The following is a 13,929-nucleotide window of genomic DNA, read 5'->3' on the forward strand; positions in this document are numbered from 1 at the left end:
CCAGGCCTCTTGCCTACTGAACGACGTCCCCATCCAACGAACTCGACATGGGACAAAACCAACGTATCACCTCCGTACTAACCCAGGACTTTACTGTCTCTGCAACAGCGGTAATTTTTGTCATTCCATGCCGGGAGCGGAAAAGTATAGAAGCTGTTGCAATAAACGACACGCAGAGACAAGCTTGACCCCTTCATCATCTAAGCCAAGCCCAGCTCGTCGCCTAGAGATTGCGTTCAAGACCATAAGAAAGCTTCTCCTGGTCTAATACACCTCGCTCCCTAACACACGTCCGTATACCATTCTTGAACACATCGCCGTGTCGTAATCAACCTCTCTGCCTGACATGGTAAGATATCTGCCGAGCTCGACGCCCGACATGTTATGTGATGAATAGAACGCCCTCGGGCGCCGAACAACACGCGCAAGAGAAACGTCCTGCCCACGACTGGTAGCTTAACATCTGTCTCTGGATGTGACGGCTGGCGAATTTTCTCGTGGGCAATTGGTTGAAGTAATCCAGCATTCAAGCCTCCAGCTTGAATACTCGCAGATCGTCCGTGTCCTAGGTGTCTTCTTCTCCCATGTATTGCTTCACTGGTTCCTTGCAGATGACTCACATGAACTTGTTTGATGCGTCCGGCGGCTTGTAGGATATGTTTTCCTCTGGAATGGTTTCGTCTTCCATCAGCGATTGCGCTTGTGTTTGTGCAGGTGTCTCACGGGCTGCTCGAGCCTGGTTGACGTTGCAGGCCTCGGTAGAGGGGGCTTCGTCATCCTTGAGAGGTATCTCGTCCTTGTTTGCACCTGCCTGCGTGGTGTTTCGTTGTTCTTCGTCATGCTCTCGGCTAGAGTAGGAACAAAACGTCCGTGATACTGGTCAGGAGTGTAAAATACCCAGTCCTGCCTTCTTTCAACGGTGGCTCGCCGGCATGCCGTACTGCCCTCGCGTGTGAATGTTCTACTGACCGGCAGATTTTTAGCTGAGTATTATTCAGATGTCTCAGCGAACATTGGCTGTTGTATTAAGCTTGCAGCGGTTAAGGAGCCTAAACTGACTATCTCGTCAGGTGGAAGACCTGCGGAGCAGAAGAAGACCAATGGATTAAACGCAGAGATTTGATATGTTCAGCAAAAGACCTTGTACGTCTGTACGAGAGAGACCATCCCACAGATCAGTTCCCGCTAGAGGAAACACAATCCATAGAAATCGACCATATACCTAAAGCAACATTCGAGTCATCGTGCCAAAGCGGGCTTTGAGGCAGTAGACAGCTGACGACTAATAATGTGACAAAAAAAGAAAAGTGACAAAAAGAGACAAGCACCCAACCAGGCGCCAAAAACTGTATAAGTTCAACACTAGCATATGAAACGAGCACAAAATCATAAATTTCTCTCACAAAACCTCTTGCTTGTGTTTCTCACCACCGAAACAGACAACTTCTCGCTCATCATTCCCAGCACGAGCACGAGGGTCGTACTTGATCGAATAATACCTCGAAAGAAACTCGAGATCCCATTGAAGTACTCGTCCCGGTGCTTGCCCAGTTGGGCTCTTAAAGGATTTTTGGCATAATTAGATACATGTGATCCTCTTCGGCTATGCCCCAGCTCTGTTTGCGCCGCGTTATGGTGATGTTGCTGCGGATAATAGTCTGTATCTTTGTGATTCTCGAGATCATAGAGGAGGTACCCAATACCGACACGGGGAGGTAGTGACAAGAAATACTGGCAAGATGCTAGTGTCATTGGTGGTGGGGATGTACGGGTACGTGATACAGGTAAGCGAACATCGGAAGCATTCTGTTGTTGAGAACTGTCTCTGCCTGATTGTTTCGAGAGATTGGCCCTGGCGTAGTACCTGGCGCTGGACTGAAGTCCAATCGTTGGGATTTGGCGGTTTGCTTTATGAATCTTGAATTCAAGGTCAGTCAATGTTATAAGAACGTGATAGACAAATAGCAAACAACTTACCTTTCCAGCGCATCTCCTTGCTCATGGTGGCTCCTCTTGCGTTTCGGCTGCGTTGCTTTCGGACCATTATCCTTTGATCCCTTCTGCGCCTCTTCTGACGCCATCGAAGGCCCAGGGCAGAACTGCGGCTGGCCAGCTGGGGCCTCAAGCAGATCCCCCGCTGACCAGCCACCTTTTTGATCGCATATCCTTGTCTCTCCAGCCTCTTGAGCACCACCTCGGTCCGCTCGCTGGCCAGCATTCGATCGGCGCTGAAGCGCATCAGGGACCGCTGCAGCTTCTGTTTGCTGATTTCTCTTCCGTTTTGCTGGCAGGACGCCCATCGCAAAAGGAAAACCAACCGCAGGCCAGCCCGCTGGGCCTCAATAGACCACCCGCTAGACTGGCCGTTGGTTAAGACGGAAAGGTCCGCGACTAAGGACATCTGACGAAGTCATCTCCAGGATCCTCTCGCCGTCCAGGCGTGGCAGGATGCCCATTGTGGGCCTGTGAGTCGGGACGTCTGGCTTGTCCGAGGTCATAGAGAGGATGTCTTCGCTGTTGTAGCCAGAAATTATTCCGGATTGTTGTGGAGCTGTGCGAACGGTGCTGAAGGCAGTAGAGTAGTCTTGTTGTTGCAATCTATCTTTGCTGGGCCGGTATATCTTCAAGAAGGGCTCTATGTGTGTTGGTCGTCGCAAAGCTGGTGAGTCGCGCCTTGACAACTTCAAAATGATGTTCGGAGACGATAGAGCGTGGTGTACTCTGTATGACTCTATACACAGTTAGTACAAGCAATAAACGCAAAAGCATTGCAGATTCTGACTCACAATAGTGCGCGGTACCAGTGATGTCAAACGCTGGGGCTCAAAAACATGACGAGGCTGTTGAACAGACTCTAAGAGAAGCGAGTGCCATTGGGATACGTTCTGTCCATTGGTTTCAAGAGAATTTTGACGATGTAGCATAATATTGGTAAAGTAGATGGAGTGGTGGATGATTTTTTCTTTTGCTGTGGTTGAGTTTCTGTAGCTGGCACTGCGAAATGAAACAATAATGAGCAAGTTTGTGCCTGCTCATAGATCTGCACGTGACAACTTGGGACTTCGGACTATGACTGCATTTGAAGGCCCATGTCGCAGCTATTGCACGAAATGATTCTAGATGGTAATGTTTTTCCCGTTTTGGATTTGAGATGGAAATGTTTTCTATTCAGATAGCCTGGCTCTCTCCTGCCTTATCAACATGCTGAGGAGAAGGTACAACGGCACTGATACGCCAGACAAACAAAGGAAAAAAGCCTTTTGTTTCCGGAAGCTTCGAGAGACAGACAATTTGCATCCGAGGAGATCAATCTATACCCATTGAACTAGAGCCATGAAACAGAAAACAGCTTTGCAGACCTGATCCAACAGCCTATTAACAAGAGGAATGCGGCTGTGCGGAAGAACAATGGAAAACAGCATTTCATTTCCATGCGCAGCTAAGCAAGATTTCCATTGCTTAACTTGCCAACTTTGCTATAGCCTTGGGTTCGAGCTTCGATACTATGTAACGCGGAGTTTGAGTCTTTTCATTCTGTGACTCTGGGAACAATGCCACTGTGTGAATGTATCGAGATCTCCATTATTTTCAAGTCTGTATCCTCTGACCTTATCCGCAGCTTGGCCTGGCGAACAATGGAACTAGACTAATGATAATGCCATTGAGTGTATTCAGAAAGACCTACACCAATCGTTCATGACTCTTCCCGGGGCCAGTGTCCTCTGTACTCCTATTCATCTACCCCTAGGTATCGCGACGACCTCGTTCCTTCGGCAATATGCCCTTAGCGTCTATCGAAGAAAGAACAAGCATAATAGTACGGATATCAGCTTGAGCTTCGAGCGAAACCAGAGTTCGATTTCTAGCGTTGTTAGCACTTGTATTGAATACACACGGTGGATCGATCCACACACCAAAAGAGCTACAAAACGGAAACCAGACACACTGTTAAGACTATATCTAGCACCCAATTCAATTATGATGGCACTTTTTTCTGTGTAACACCGGACTTTTCAGGAGCTTGGAGGCATCCAATCATGGCAAACACTCGGAGGGTTGGAATCATTGCCTCCAAAGCTTGATCCCCCCTCTGACCGAGTTATAAGGCATATCCATAATTTACTCGACCTGGATTAGAAGCAGCAGGGAACTCTAGCCGGACAAGAGTCATTGGCCCTTACAGCAGCTGAAGGATCTCAATCACTTTATGCAAGTTTCGTCCAGAGAGACAACTTGGCTTGTGTAAAGGTGAGATTTGATTACTCCTTGCCTTCTCTTCTTGCTCTTTATGTTTTAATTTTGCGAAGATTGTGGTCAGCTAATTAATTCGTTTATGTAAGTTAGGTCTTCGACTTAGCGCGATTCGAGATAGACGCTCGCAACAATAACTCGGACGACTCATTCTCCTAAACGAGCCATTTTTGCTATTGCTTTGATCGTGTACCAGCAAATAGCCTTGGGCGAATTCAGATTCTTGCTTACTCGCTTGAAGAATTCTACCAAAATTACATGGCCAATAGCTATCGTGACAGCTTCTTCCCTTCCGAACTGAAATATGGGATACCGGAAGACCAATCCGCTCTCTGATGTGTTCTCGTTCTCGTTCGCGTACAGTAGTCTCTGTTTTAGCAAGGTATCGAAGTGCTAGGGTCTTGTGGAGTCTACAGATACATCCGACACTATAAACAAGTTAACTGGCTTTCCACACCGCAGAGACATTCAAGATTCGGATAAGCTTCTCTCCAGCTACAATGGGGCAGCATTTTCCGTTTGTAGATTGAGAAGCCGCTCCATCGGCCAGGTAGCTGATGGTAGACGCAACGATTCCATGTGTCTGGAACAACTGTCATTAGATGGTGTGGAACAAGCAGGATAGTCCGCCATTGACGAGGCATTAGTGCTAGCAGTAATCTCTTCGTCGGTTAGCAATAGAAGGTCCAGGCTTCGGCGATCAACTGCATTGCGTCCCATCGCGGAGGTTCGCTCTTCGTTGTTCAAACTGACTTCGATCGCGCCTGCTGGTGATTTGGCAATTCTCGAGTGTTTGGGTCTTTCGAGCCATCCATCATTGATGGGTGTGGATAGATTCCTATGCTGTACCAAAAAGCCCCATCGAATTGTCTCTCTCTTCAAGCCATTTTGTCTTGTAGTCATCTGCATCAGAATAAGAGTCAGTATCAGCGCCTCGTTCGCCTTTGTAACACTGTGTAGAGGATCAATCTCCTCATCGGATCTAGCTATTATGGTCCAACGGTTAAGACATCAGTTTGTGGTATTCCTGCAAACCACTGAAGACCGAGGTTCGACTCCTCGTAATGGCACATCTTTTTGCCTTTTTTCTATCTCTTTTTTTCCTTTCTTCAGCATCCTTTTTTCTCTTTCTTCCAGTGCTGTTCTGCCCTGCGTTGCTGTTCTGCGCTTGGAGGTATATGCGCCTCGCCTAGCCTAGGGAGCTTTTCAGGATGCAGGTTTTGGGAGCGAGTTGGCCATGGAAAAGATTGGCAGTACTGATATGTCGATTGATTCTCGCTTTGGATTCTAGTAATTCGGATCGTCATCTTTCTTGTATGAGCTGATATTTTGATCCAGAGGTATCACCAAGAAGAGGCGCGAAAAGGCGAGGCGACTGAAATGATTGATGCCGCCAAAGGGGAGAAAACTGCGACGGGAGCTTGAACAAAGAGAAGTTGAACAAAGGAAGCATACATCTCTTGAGTACCAGTCTCCTTGACCAAATATCTTCGTCAATTATGCGGGCTTTCTATTAGCAGGTCTTCTTTCATATCGAGGCACTGGCAGCTTTGTAGCTCCTTGCTCAGCTTCTCACGAGGCAGTCAATGAGGCACCAACGTCAAACTTGTACATTTTATCTTCATCATCACCTAGGATCTAGACTTCTGTCCAAAACACAATGCCATCCAGCTCGACAAAAGTATTACCACATCATCCAAGCTATGTGATCTTGCCAAAAATAATCCGTTGACTGAAGCCTTGAACCTTGCCCCAACAAACATTCTACCATTGTACAAGAACCTTTTTACCGACAAGGAAAGACGACATGATTAACCAATAGCTTGCTCAATGAGGCTGATATTGAGATAGATCAGAGATGCCTAGATCGCTCGACTGAGACCAATAATCGACTCTTTTTTTCTCTATGCCTTTGTATCAGGCCCACAACCTTTGAGTCTTTGTGTCGGATCAAGTTCAAAGAGATCATTACGCCGTTGTAAAGGAGGACGATGGAAGCAGCAAGAAAAGTGGATGATCGGGTTGAGCCGGCGATGGCCTTCATTAGGTCGACCCTCTAGGGGTTGCGCAGCTGAAGGGGTAGGGCAAGGGGCAGGCAGAGTGTTGCCAAAGGCTGATGTTGCCAAAGGCTGGTGTTACTGACTAGATGTTGAATACCAGCGGCAGGATGTTGTGTTGTCTTGCGGATGGAGAGGTCTTGGCACATGCCGAAGCCTGATTTCGGCAGTAGCAGGAGTAGCCTATGCTATAGCTGGAGTGCTGGATAACCCAGAGGAAGTAAAGAGTGTTTCAATAAATCCCAACACGCAAATGTGTTCCCATAATTCCCGAGTGTCCAGCAGATAATAAGCAAATTGGGGGTATTTGCGTGTAAAAATGATCAAAAGATCAAGAGTTCATTGCGAAGTAGATGCGCAGATGGGCTAAAGGAAAGCCGACCAGTCTCTGAAGGGCCAGAGGATGAGAATGAACAGAACATTGGTGCAAAACCAGAGAATAAGACCCAGATCCAAAACTCCTCCTGCGATGATTCTGGTCGAGTATAGCTTGTTCGATAGTTCGGGGCACGCCACAGGCAGCTCTTCCACCTCATGACGCCTAAGGCAGGCATCAGCACATGTTCAAAGAAGTGGCTAAACGTATGTCCTTTGCCATGAAATTACTTACCGGAAGACCGTAACTCGTCAGGTCCGAGTGAGTGAAGGCTCTTTGAGGGGCACAGTGTCAGGCAGATTTGTATTCTTTGGATCCTGGCTGGGTGAGTCTTCCGGCGTCACAGGCGGCTCTTCCACCTCATGACACCTGCGAGACGTTAGTACATGTTCGAAAGAATCACCAAATGCATATATCTTCCAATAAATCACTTACCGAAAGACTCAACCCAGCCAGGTCCCGAATGCAGAAAGCAAAACAAGTGTATTTGGGATGGAAGATGATGGAGGAGAAAGGAGGGAAACAAAAGTGGCTGCCTACAGCTGCGTAGATATCGACACGTAAATAAGAGGGCAGCACCTTCCAGTTACAAGCGCCACGAAAGACCTACGGTAAGCGCTGTAGAGAACAGCCAGCGGGGAGGAGCACCTTGGATACAGGACGTAATCCACTAGATTAGAGCACTGAGGCGTATTTCTATGCACTGATAGCGCACTATAGAACTGATTTAGGCTGCTAGGTCCGCCGAAATGCAGGTAAAGGCCTAGAAACCTGGGTGGTCGACTGAACTCTTGCATCGACGAGAGCGTGGGATGCGGCTTTGGATGAGGCGGCAGACTGAGGGATACTATGCTTGCAGGATCAGCCAGATGTGAAATGAAACTGAAGGGAACTCGAGCACTGCAGTAGCCTTTCCCATCATACCAAGCAATCGTAACAAAGACCAGAGGGAGCTGTATCATATGGCATCATGCAGATGATTCGCTTCTCGCTGTCACGAGGAAAAATAAAAATACAAAAACAATCCCCTATCATACCAAATATTTCATTTCATTTGCCCAACTTTGGCTTCTGCTGCATAAGATTGATACAATTGTAAGAATAGTGCGCTTAGTCGAATCTAGAATCGCCTGCATGATAAGCAAATGCTCAAAAAGGGAAAGGCGAGCGAAGCAGTAGACTTGCTCCCAATGGGATGGCTTGACGTTCCTTTAATCGCAGCAATATGGACACCAAAAACAATAGCATAGTGCAATTATAAGCACTCCAAAAGCAATATTGCCCATAGACTACATCCCAAACTTACACACAAGGCTCACGTAAAGATTCCTCGTCAGTACTGAAAGACGCGCAGCTCCAGCTCCATCTCTCATGCCGCTCACCTTTGGCTACAGCACCTGGTTCGGGTTTCCTGCTGAAGATTCGAAATGCTGGCACATTCTAGGATTTGTACCCTGCTCTCTCCGGTGAAGATGGACGCTGCTACTCAAGATGTCAGTCGTGATCATGATGACAGTGATGGCTAAATGAATGTAGCTGTCAGATCACACAGATTTATTGTCACAGTCCAAAACATCCGTTATCCCACTTGATCTTTTAACGCACCTTTGCCGCTCTGGCGACAATTGGTGGTAAAACTTCTCCCTTGTTTCTTGATATACGGTCAACGTCTCACCTTTCTCCCGAGAGTGCACCCATGCCATAAGCCCGTTCTACAACGCTGGATCCGAGTTCTCGAATTTTTCCACAAACCTCGTTTTCAGCTGCGCTTACTCTCGAGTCTTCTCTGGGTGCTTTTCCCAGCGTAGCTCCTTTCCCCTTCGTTCTGATTGGAAAATTTGCCGTGGGACCATGTGTCGGCTTTCTTGGCTATGTTGGACTGTCACGACTCGATGTACTGTATCTTCACGTGAAGCCTGAGTATGGCGATAGGGCTACGAAGCGTAGGGCTACGGACGATAGGGTTTGAACAGTAGGGCCACGAAAGCTTTGAATCGTCGAGTTTAACTTAGATCGTAACCCCCAGCGCCTCACAGATGGATAAACGCCACCTTTCTCACCTCGTATCCACCGCAAAACGTCGTCTCGATTAATCATTAAAAGATGCCAAGACCTAGCTCACCGAACGCGAGTTTCACATGCCTTATCATCAATTTCGGCTACAAACCTTCTGTCCTCGTGTATTTTTGCTCAGTTCTACTCCGGTGATTGCTTGCGTACGGCAAGTAATCTCCATATATAAATTTGACTGCTGCAGATTGCGTGTCGGGGCTGCGAAATGGCTCCCTCCGCTTGAACCCATTGCAGAAGAAAATGAACACACAAATAAATAAAAAAATCCCACTTTTTTAAACAAGAAGCCTCAGTAGTTTAATTTTTCAATTTTTCCCCAGGATTTATGGCGTAAATCATATCTTATTGCATGTCTATCAAGGTACACGCAGCCACTTCCAGACGCCTCCGCATGTAAACTCTGGGATTTACCAAAGCAAAAAGGAAAGATAAGCATCTAATCTTGGTCAATCATGGCGAATAATGAAAATTTTTATTGTGTCAACAAAATCAGATTTAGAAAACGTGCAATAGATGTGCCCTTTTTGCGCGCCATGCAACGCTTTCGGCCGGTTACTCAACTTTAAAAAGGGGGGAGGGCTTGGAAAAAAGAAGACCTCTTCATGTACTGCGACAAGCATTTTACTTTTGAGAATCGATAATAAATATACCTATCCAAGTATTTAGTGGTTACATTGCCTTGGTGCAAATTTTTCGTCTTCTAGAATGCCGCCACTATCCCCATTCTTTGGCAGGCGCTTCCATCTCAATCTCTGCATTCACGATAGTCCTCCTGGAGTCGCAACTGGACTGACGATACCAGATCGCTTAGTAGCCAGATACATCGCCCAGACAGCCGTATACTATGCGTAGCTGATTTTTTGGCTCCCTCTTCTCTTTCCTTCTCTCGCCGCTCTTCACCTTCTTTTCTTCTCTTTTTCTTTGGAGAGCATGATTTTAACCTTCTCTACGCTTTTGCGAACGACACGAAGCTCCTTGGGAGGTCTCGATGCTGTTTGTGATCAGCCGCTCAGCTTTCACAACAAGGGCAAGTTAGAGAAAAATCGGATAAATGTGGTATCTGTAAAGACTTTTTTGTGTAACAAACGTCCACAAGACAACTCCAGTGTGTACTACGGTACAACACAAGAAAAAGTTTTTTTGGGTGGCATAAAACGTAGATACGTACCTACGCCTATAAAAGAGCAGACCATTCTCAAAAATATCCAAGACTTACAGTCTTCTTTATACAGTCAAACAATTGTTCAAACACCACCCTTAACATCTCTTCATTCCCTAGGCGTTATTGCTGCAACATCCCCCCCTGCACCAAATCAACGCTATATTACTGCACCATATCATCGCACCAGATCTGCGTCTCACTGCGACTGGAAGGAATAACACCTCGTCAAGGACCTTCCCAATCATTCATAACCATCATCTTCTGCCACGGCTGCAGTCTCTACATCCATCGTACCATACCAAAATACCTTGACAACCTTCTCGTCCAGCAACAAGACACCAATCTTTGCCCACAATGTCCGACATCCCACCCTTCTGCGTCTACATCCATGGATGCCCAGGCTTCCACAACGTAGAAATCAGCACAGAGCTGAGCTTTCTCATAAAAAGATCAGAGGTCCTAAAAATGGGCGAAAATATCGACGGCATAGGCACGCGTGTGCCATGGGCTGAACTGTTTGCCGAAAGCATGCACCATATCTTGCTTGATGCAGCCAGTGACGCCGATCAGGCAAAGCAACATTCGTGGATCTTTTCCGACTTCCGCGGCAGAGCGACCCTACCTGCAATGAAATTGCCTGTCGAAGCCTACGAGAATGCCGCCGACAGCTTGGGACAGCCCTTTGTTCACGTCATCCTCCGCTGCAAGTCGGAAAGGCTGAATAGCTACAACAGGCTTGGGCGAAGTGTCCCAACCACCAATGTTCACGAGTTCTCGGTATTCGAGGAGATATGGAATGTGGAGGAAATTAGGGCTTCGCGGAAGGCGAACGAGCTGGAGGTGGATATCGGGGATATGGGGGCAAAGGAGGCCGCGAAGATGATACTCGACGGGATATCCACGATTCTGCATTTTTAAACAGGAGTTTGCATTGCGTTTGGCTGTTCTGGGAGCGATTTAAAGAAAAGCCAAAAGCGTACTAGTTTTCGTCGGCAGACTGTAACAAATACCCAGAGTGTAACAGAAAAAGAGAAAAAGAAAACATACCCCTGTTTTACGAAACAATCTTCTTCTAAGCCAGGTACATTCACATGGAAGTCTATAGTATCAATGACGAGCCAAGTAAAACACATCTTAAGCATATTTACCACCAGTGTTTTTTTCTTTGATAACTCCAATCTTCCAATTGCTGTCCTTGAAGGAACTTCTCCAGCTCTCGAATCAACACACGCGTCTACAGTATTAACTGTCATTGGAAACAAAATGCACATTGAACGTGTTCACTAGCAAGGAGCAGTACTTTGTTCTTCATCCTTTATTCCCTGGCATTCGGGTTCTATTGAGATCCATAAAATATGGCTGTGTAATTCTGCAGCCCGCCGTGTTATTGCACGTTTTTGCCATCTGATCTGACAACCTGCCATGGCGTCAAGGCACCCACGCCAACCGCCTCATTTACGGCAATGCGGTGTCTTCTGTCTTAAACTTTTAAACCTCTTTTTCTTCTTCCCCTTTCATAAAAAGATCGTCCCTTCGTGATATGCAATTCGACTTCCTTCTATATGCGGCACTCATCTAGTCCTTGTCCAGTCGCACGGCAGCGTTTCTTTCAATGAAGTTCAGGTCTACTTGATGACCAAGCAGCTCACGGATGTTCTGGATGGCGTATTTGATCATGGTCGGTCTCTCCAAGCTGAGGCCGAATCCGTACACTCTCAGGTCTTTGGGCAGTCCCATAGCCTCCAACATCTCTGGTCGGAACATGCCACTGTTACCAATCTATCAAAGTATTCAGTTAGTATTTCCGATATGTCTTGGGCGATAGTCCTTTGCAGTTCTTACCTCTACAAGCTTTTTCAAGCCCTTGTGGTAGCTGAAGAGCTCCATACTAGGCTCTGTGTAGGGGTTGTATCTGTTTCTTGTGTTAATAGAGAGCAATATACTGCTAGGATAGTCTGTTTTCTTACGCAGGCTTGAATTTGAGACTAGAATGTTTGTTAGCATGGGTACTTGCACAAAGATTTGTAAGGCAAAAGATTAATACTCACTCAGTCAATCCCATCTTGTGGAAGAAGGTCTCAAAGAATTCCATCAGACCACCGAGGGTCAAGCCGTAATCGGCAATAACACCTGTAATTTTTATTAGCTTCTCAACTTAAACACTGGATGGGCATCTAGAGAGCTTACCCTCGACCTGGTGGAACTCGCAAAGGTGTGTCGCATCGACAGCCTCATTTCTAGGACATGATAAGCTTCTGTGTCTTGCCATCTATAGCTGAACGCATCTGTGCTTACCTGAAAACTCGGTCGATGGAGAAATAGCGGGCAGGAGGAACGCGTCCATCGGGGCCCTTCTTTGCTGCCAGCTTATGCAGCATAGCAGCGGAGACAGAGGTTGTGTGAGTGCGGAGGACGAGTCTAAGACTTGTTAGGCTGAAATAGATCAATTACAGCTTTGTTTTCCATAAATCCATACCTTAATGACTCCTTCTCTGCCCAGGGGTATCGGTAGCCAATTGAGCCGTACTTTCCGTTCTCGTGTACCTGCTTGACGTTCTCGAAGTACTCGTCGTAGTTTTGTCTGTCGTCTGCAGAGACGGGACCAGGCCGGCCAGCGGTCAGGGGGTCGGAGATGTAGAAGGTGTCTTGCAGATCACGAGCCGGGTGTTGCTAGTTCAATGTTAGCGATGGTAAGAAGTGGAGATTGGCGTTGAATTGCGCTTACCTGAGGAACGAAGAGGGCATCGAAGTTCTATAGTCCAGTATTAGTATTCGCAAGTGATATTAATGCTTAAATACACAATACCACCAATGATAAAAACAAAGGTATCCATAAACTGGAGTTCGCAGATTGATACATACCCAGAAGCCAGTCTCGATGTATTGATTGGTAGGCATCTCGGTGAAGCCAGTCTCGAAGAAGATTTGCCTGCCCAGAATATCATATTAGTACCCAACTCCCCATCCAAGCCTCTTAAAGCCGCCATTGAAGAGCAGAATCAACTAACCGGAATTCATGTCTCATCTTGTTGAGCGGGTGAAGAGCTCCAGAGACCTGATTCGCGCCCAAAGCCTTGAAGTTGTATGGCTCTAGAAGTCAAATGTCCCATCGTTAGCCAAGCTTGCAAAATCAAAAGTCTAATCTTCTTATTAGGCAGTAGCACTGACTGAAATTTGCCGACTTCCACGATCCAGACGCCAGCATGTCGGCCGTCAAATCAGTCTCCTCCTTGACAATCTCCAGCGCAAACTTGGGTCCCTTGGACACCTTGAAGGAAATGACCTTTTGGGTGTTGAGCAGCTTCCGCTTCTTCAGGTCGGCAATGATTTTGGCATCGTGTGATTTCGTCTCCTTGATGAACTGGAGCTGAGCTCTCGTTACGTCCTCGATTGTGTCGACCTAAGCATGACAAGTCAGGCCCATGTAATCAAAATTCCATACTCAAAGCCCAGACGAACCAGCGCAACAAGCTTGTTGTCCTCCTTCTTGATCCACTTCTCCCTAAAGGCCTTGCCCTGGCCAACCTTTGTCACATTCTTGTCGCCAATCGCAGTCTCCAAATCGGAAATCGAGAGGCCCCCCAGAGCCTTGTGCACCGCATCGAAAACGCGAGCCTCGTGGCTTCCGTGCTGGACAATCTCCTCGGCCTCGGCCTCCAAGATTGCCTCCTGTCGCTCAATCTGCTCATAGATAACCATGGACCGCGAAGAGAGACGGTCCAGGGCAGCCTTTGCGGTGTCAAAAGGCACGTTGGGGAACGCCTCGGTCGAGAGAAGCTGGTCGGTGTTGGCCAGCGCCTGGAGAATCGCCAGGGCGATATCGCCGGTGGGATCAGCGGATACGGGAGCCATGATATGACTTATGGAGGCGCTGGTGACGTTTTTTTGGTGTTGGCGCAACCGCTTCTCTCTTTGTTTTTTTCAGGCGTTTTCGGGCTTCGATATCGGGGTCGCTCTCGAAAGGCTCGAAAAGGTGACTCAACTTTTGGTTATCAAATGGAGGGGGAGGG

The 13,929-nt window shown here is 47.2% G+C and overlaps 4 protein-coding genes across 4 annotated transcripts; 1 reads left to right on the plus strand and 3 right to left on the minus strand.

Annotated features, from left to right (window-relative positions):
* Nucleotides 1–616: 616 nt before the first annotated feature.
* On the minus strand, nucleotides 617–2,300 carry TGAM01_v202194 (hypothetical protein; the record flags this gene model as incomplete). Its single annotated transcript, XM_018800411.1, has 3 exons — nucleotides 617–876; nucleotides 1,865–1,917; nucleotides 1,978–2,300. The coding sequence occupies 3 exons, from the start codon at nucleotides 2,298–2,300 to the stop codon at nucleotides 617–619; spliced, it is 636 nt and encodes a 211-aa protein (XP_018666553.1).
* A 54-nt stretch (nucleotides 2,301–2,354) lies between these two features.
* Nucleotides 2,355–2,924, minus strand: TGAM01_v202195 (hypothetical protein; the record flags this gene model as incomplete). Its single annotated transcript, XM_024548947.1, has 2 exons — nucleotides 2,355–2,731; nucleotides 2,783–2,924. The coding sequence occupies 2 exons, from the start codon at nucleotides 2,922–2,924 to the stop codon at nucleotides 2,355–2,357; spliced, it is 519 nt and encodes a 172-aa protein (XP_024406350.1).
* Nucleotides 2,925–10,273: 7,349 nt separating this feature from the next.
* On the plus strand, nucleotides 10,274–10,837 carry TGAM01_v202196 (hypothetical protein; the record flags this gene model as incomplete). Its single annotated transcript, XM_018800413.1, has 1 exon — nucleotides 10,274–10,837. One exon carries the CDS (start codon nucleotides 10,274–10,276, stop codon nucleotides 10,835–10,837), a length of 564 nt encoding a protein of 187 aa, XP_018666555.1.
* Nucleotides 10,838–11,494: 657 nt separating this feature from the next.
* Nucleotides 11,495–13,771, minus strand: TGAM01_v202197 (phenylalanyl-tRNA synthetase alpha chain; the record flags this gene model as incomplete). Its single annotated transcript, XM_018800414.1, has 12 exons — nucleotides 11,495–11,698; nucleotides 11,762–11,831; nucleotides 11,887–11,904; nucleotides 11,968–12,049; nucleotides 12,107–12,156; nucleotides 12,215–12,337; nucleotides 12,396–12,589; nucleotides 12,645–12,671; nucleotides 12,782–12,848; nucleotides 12,928–13,009; nucleotides 13,088–13,319; nucleotides 13,379–13,771. The coding sequence occupies 12 exons, from the start codon at nucleotides 13,769–13,771 to the stop codon at nucleotides 11,495–11,497; spliced, it is 1,542 nt and encodes a 513-aa protein (XP_018666556.1).
* Between the last annotated feature and the right edge of the window lie 158 nt (nucleotides 13,772–13,929).

The sequence above is a fragment of the Trichoderma gamsii genome, assembly GCF_001481775.2.
Source record: "Trichoderma gamsii strain T6085 chromosome Unknown Scaffold_5.2, whole genome shotgun sequence".
Lineage (NCBI taxonomy): Eukaryota > Fungi > Ascomycota > Sordariomycetes > Hypocreales > Hypocreaceae > Trichoderma > Trichoderma gamsii.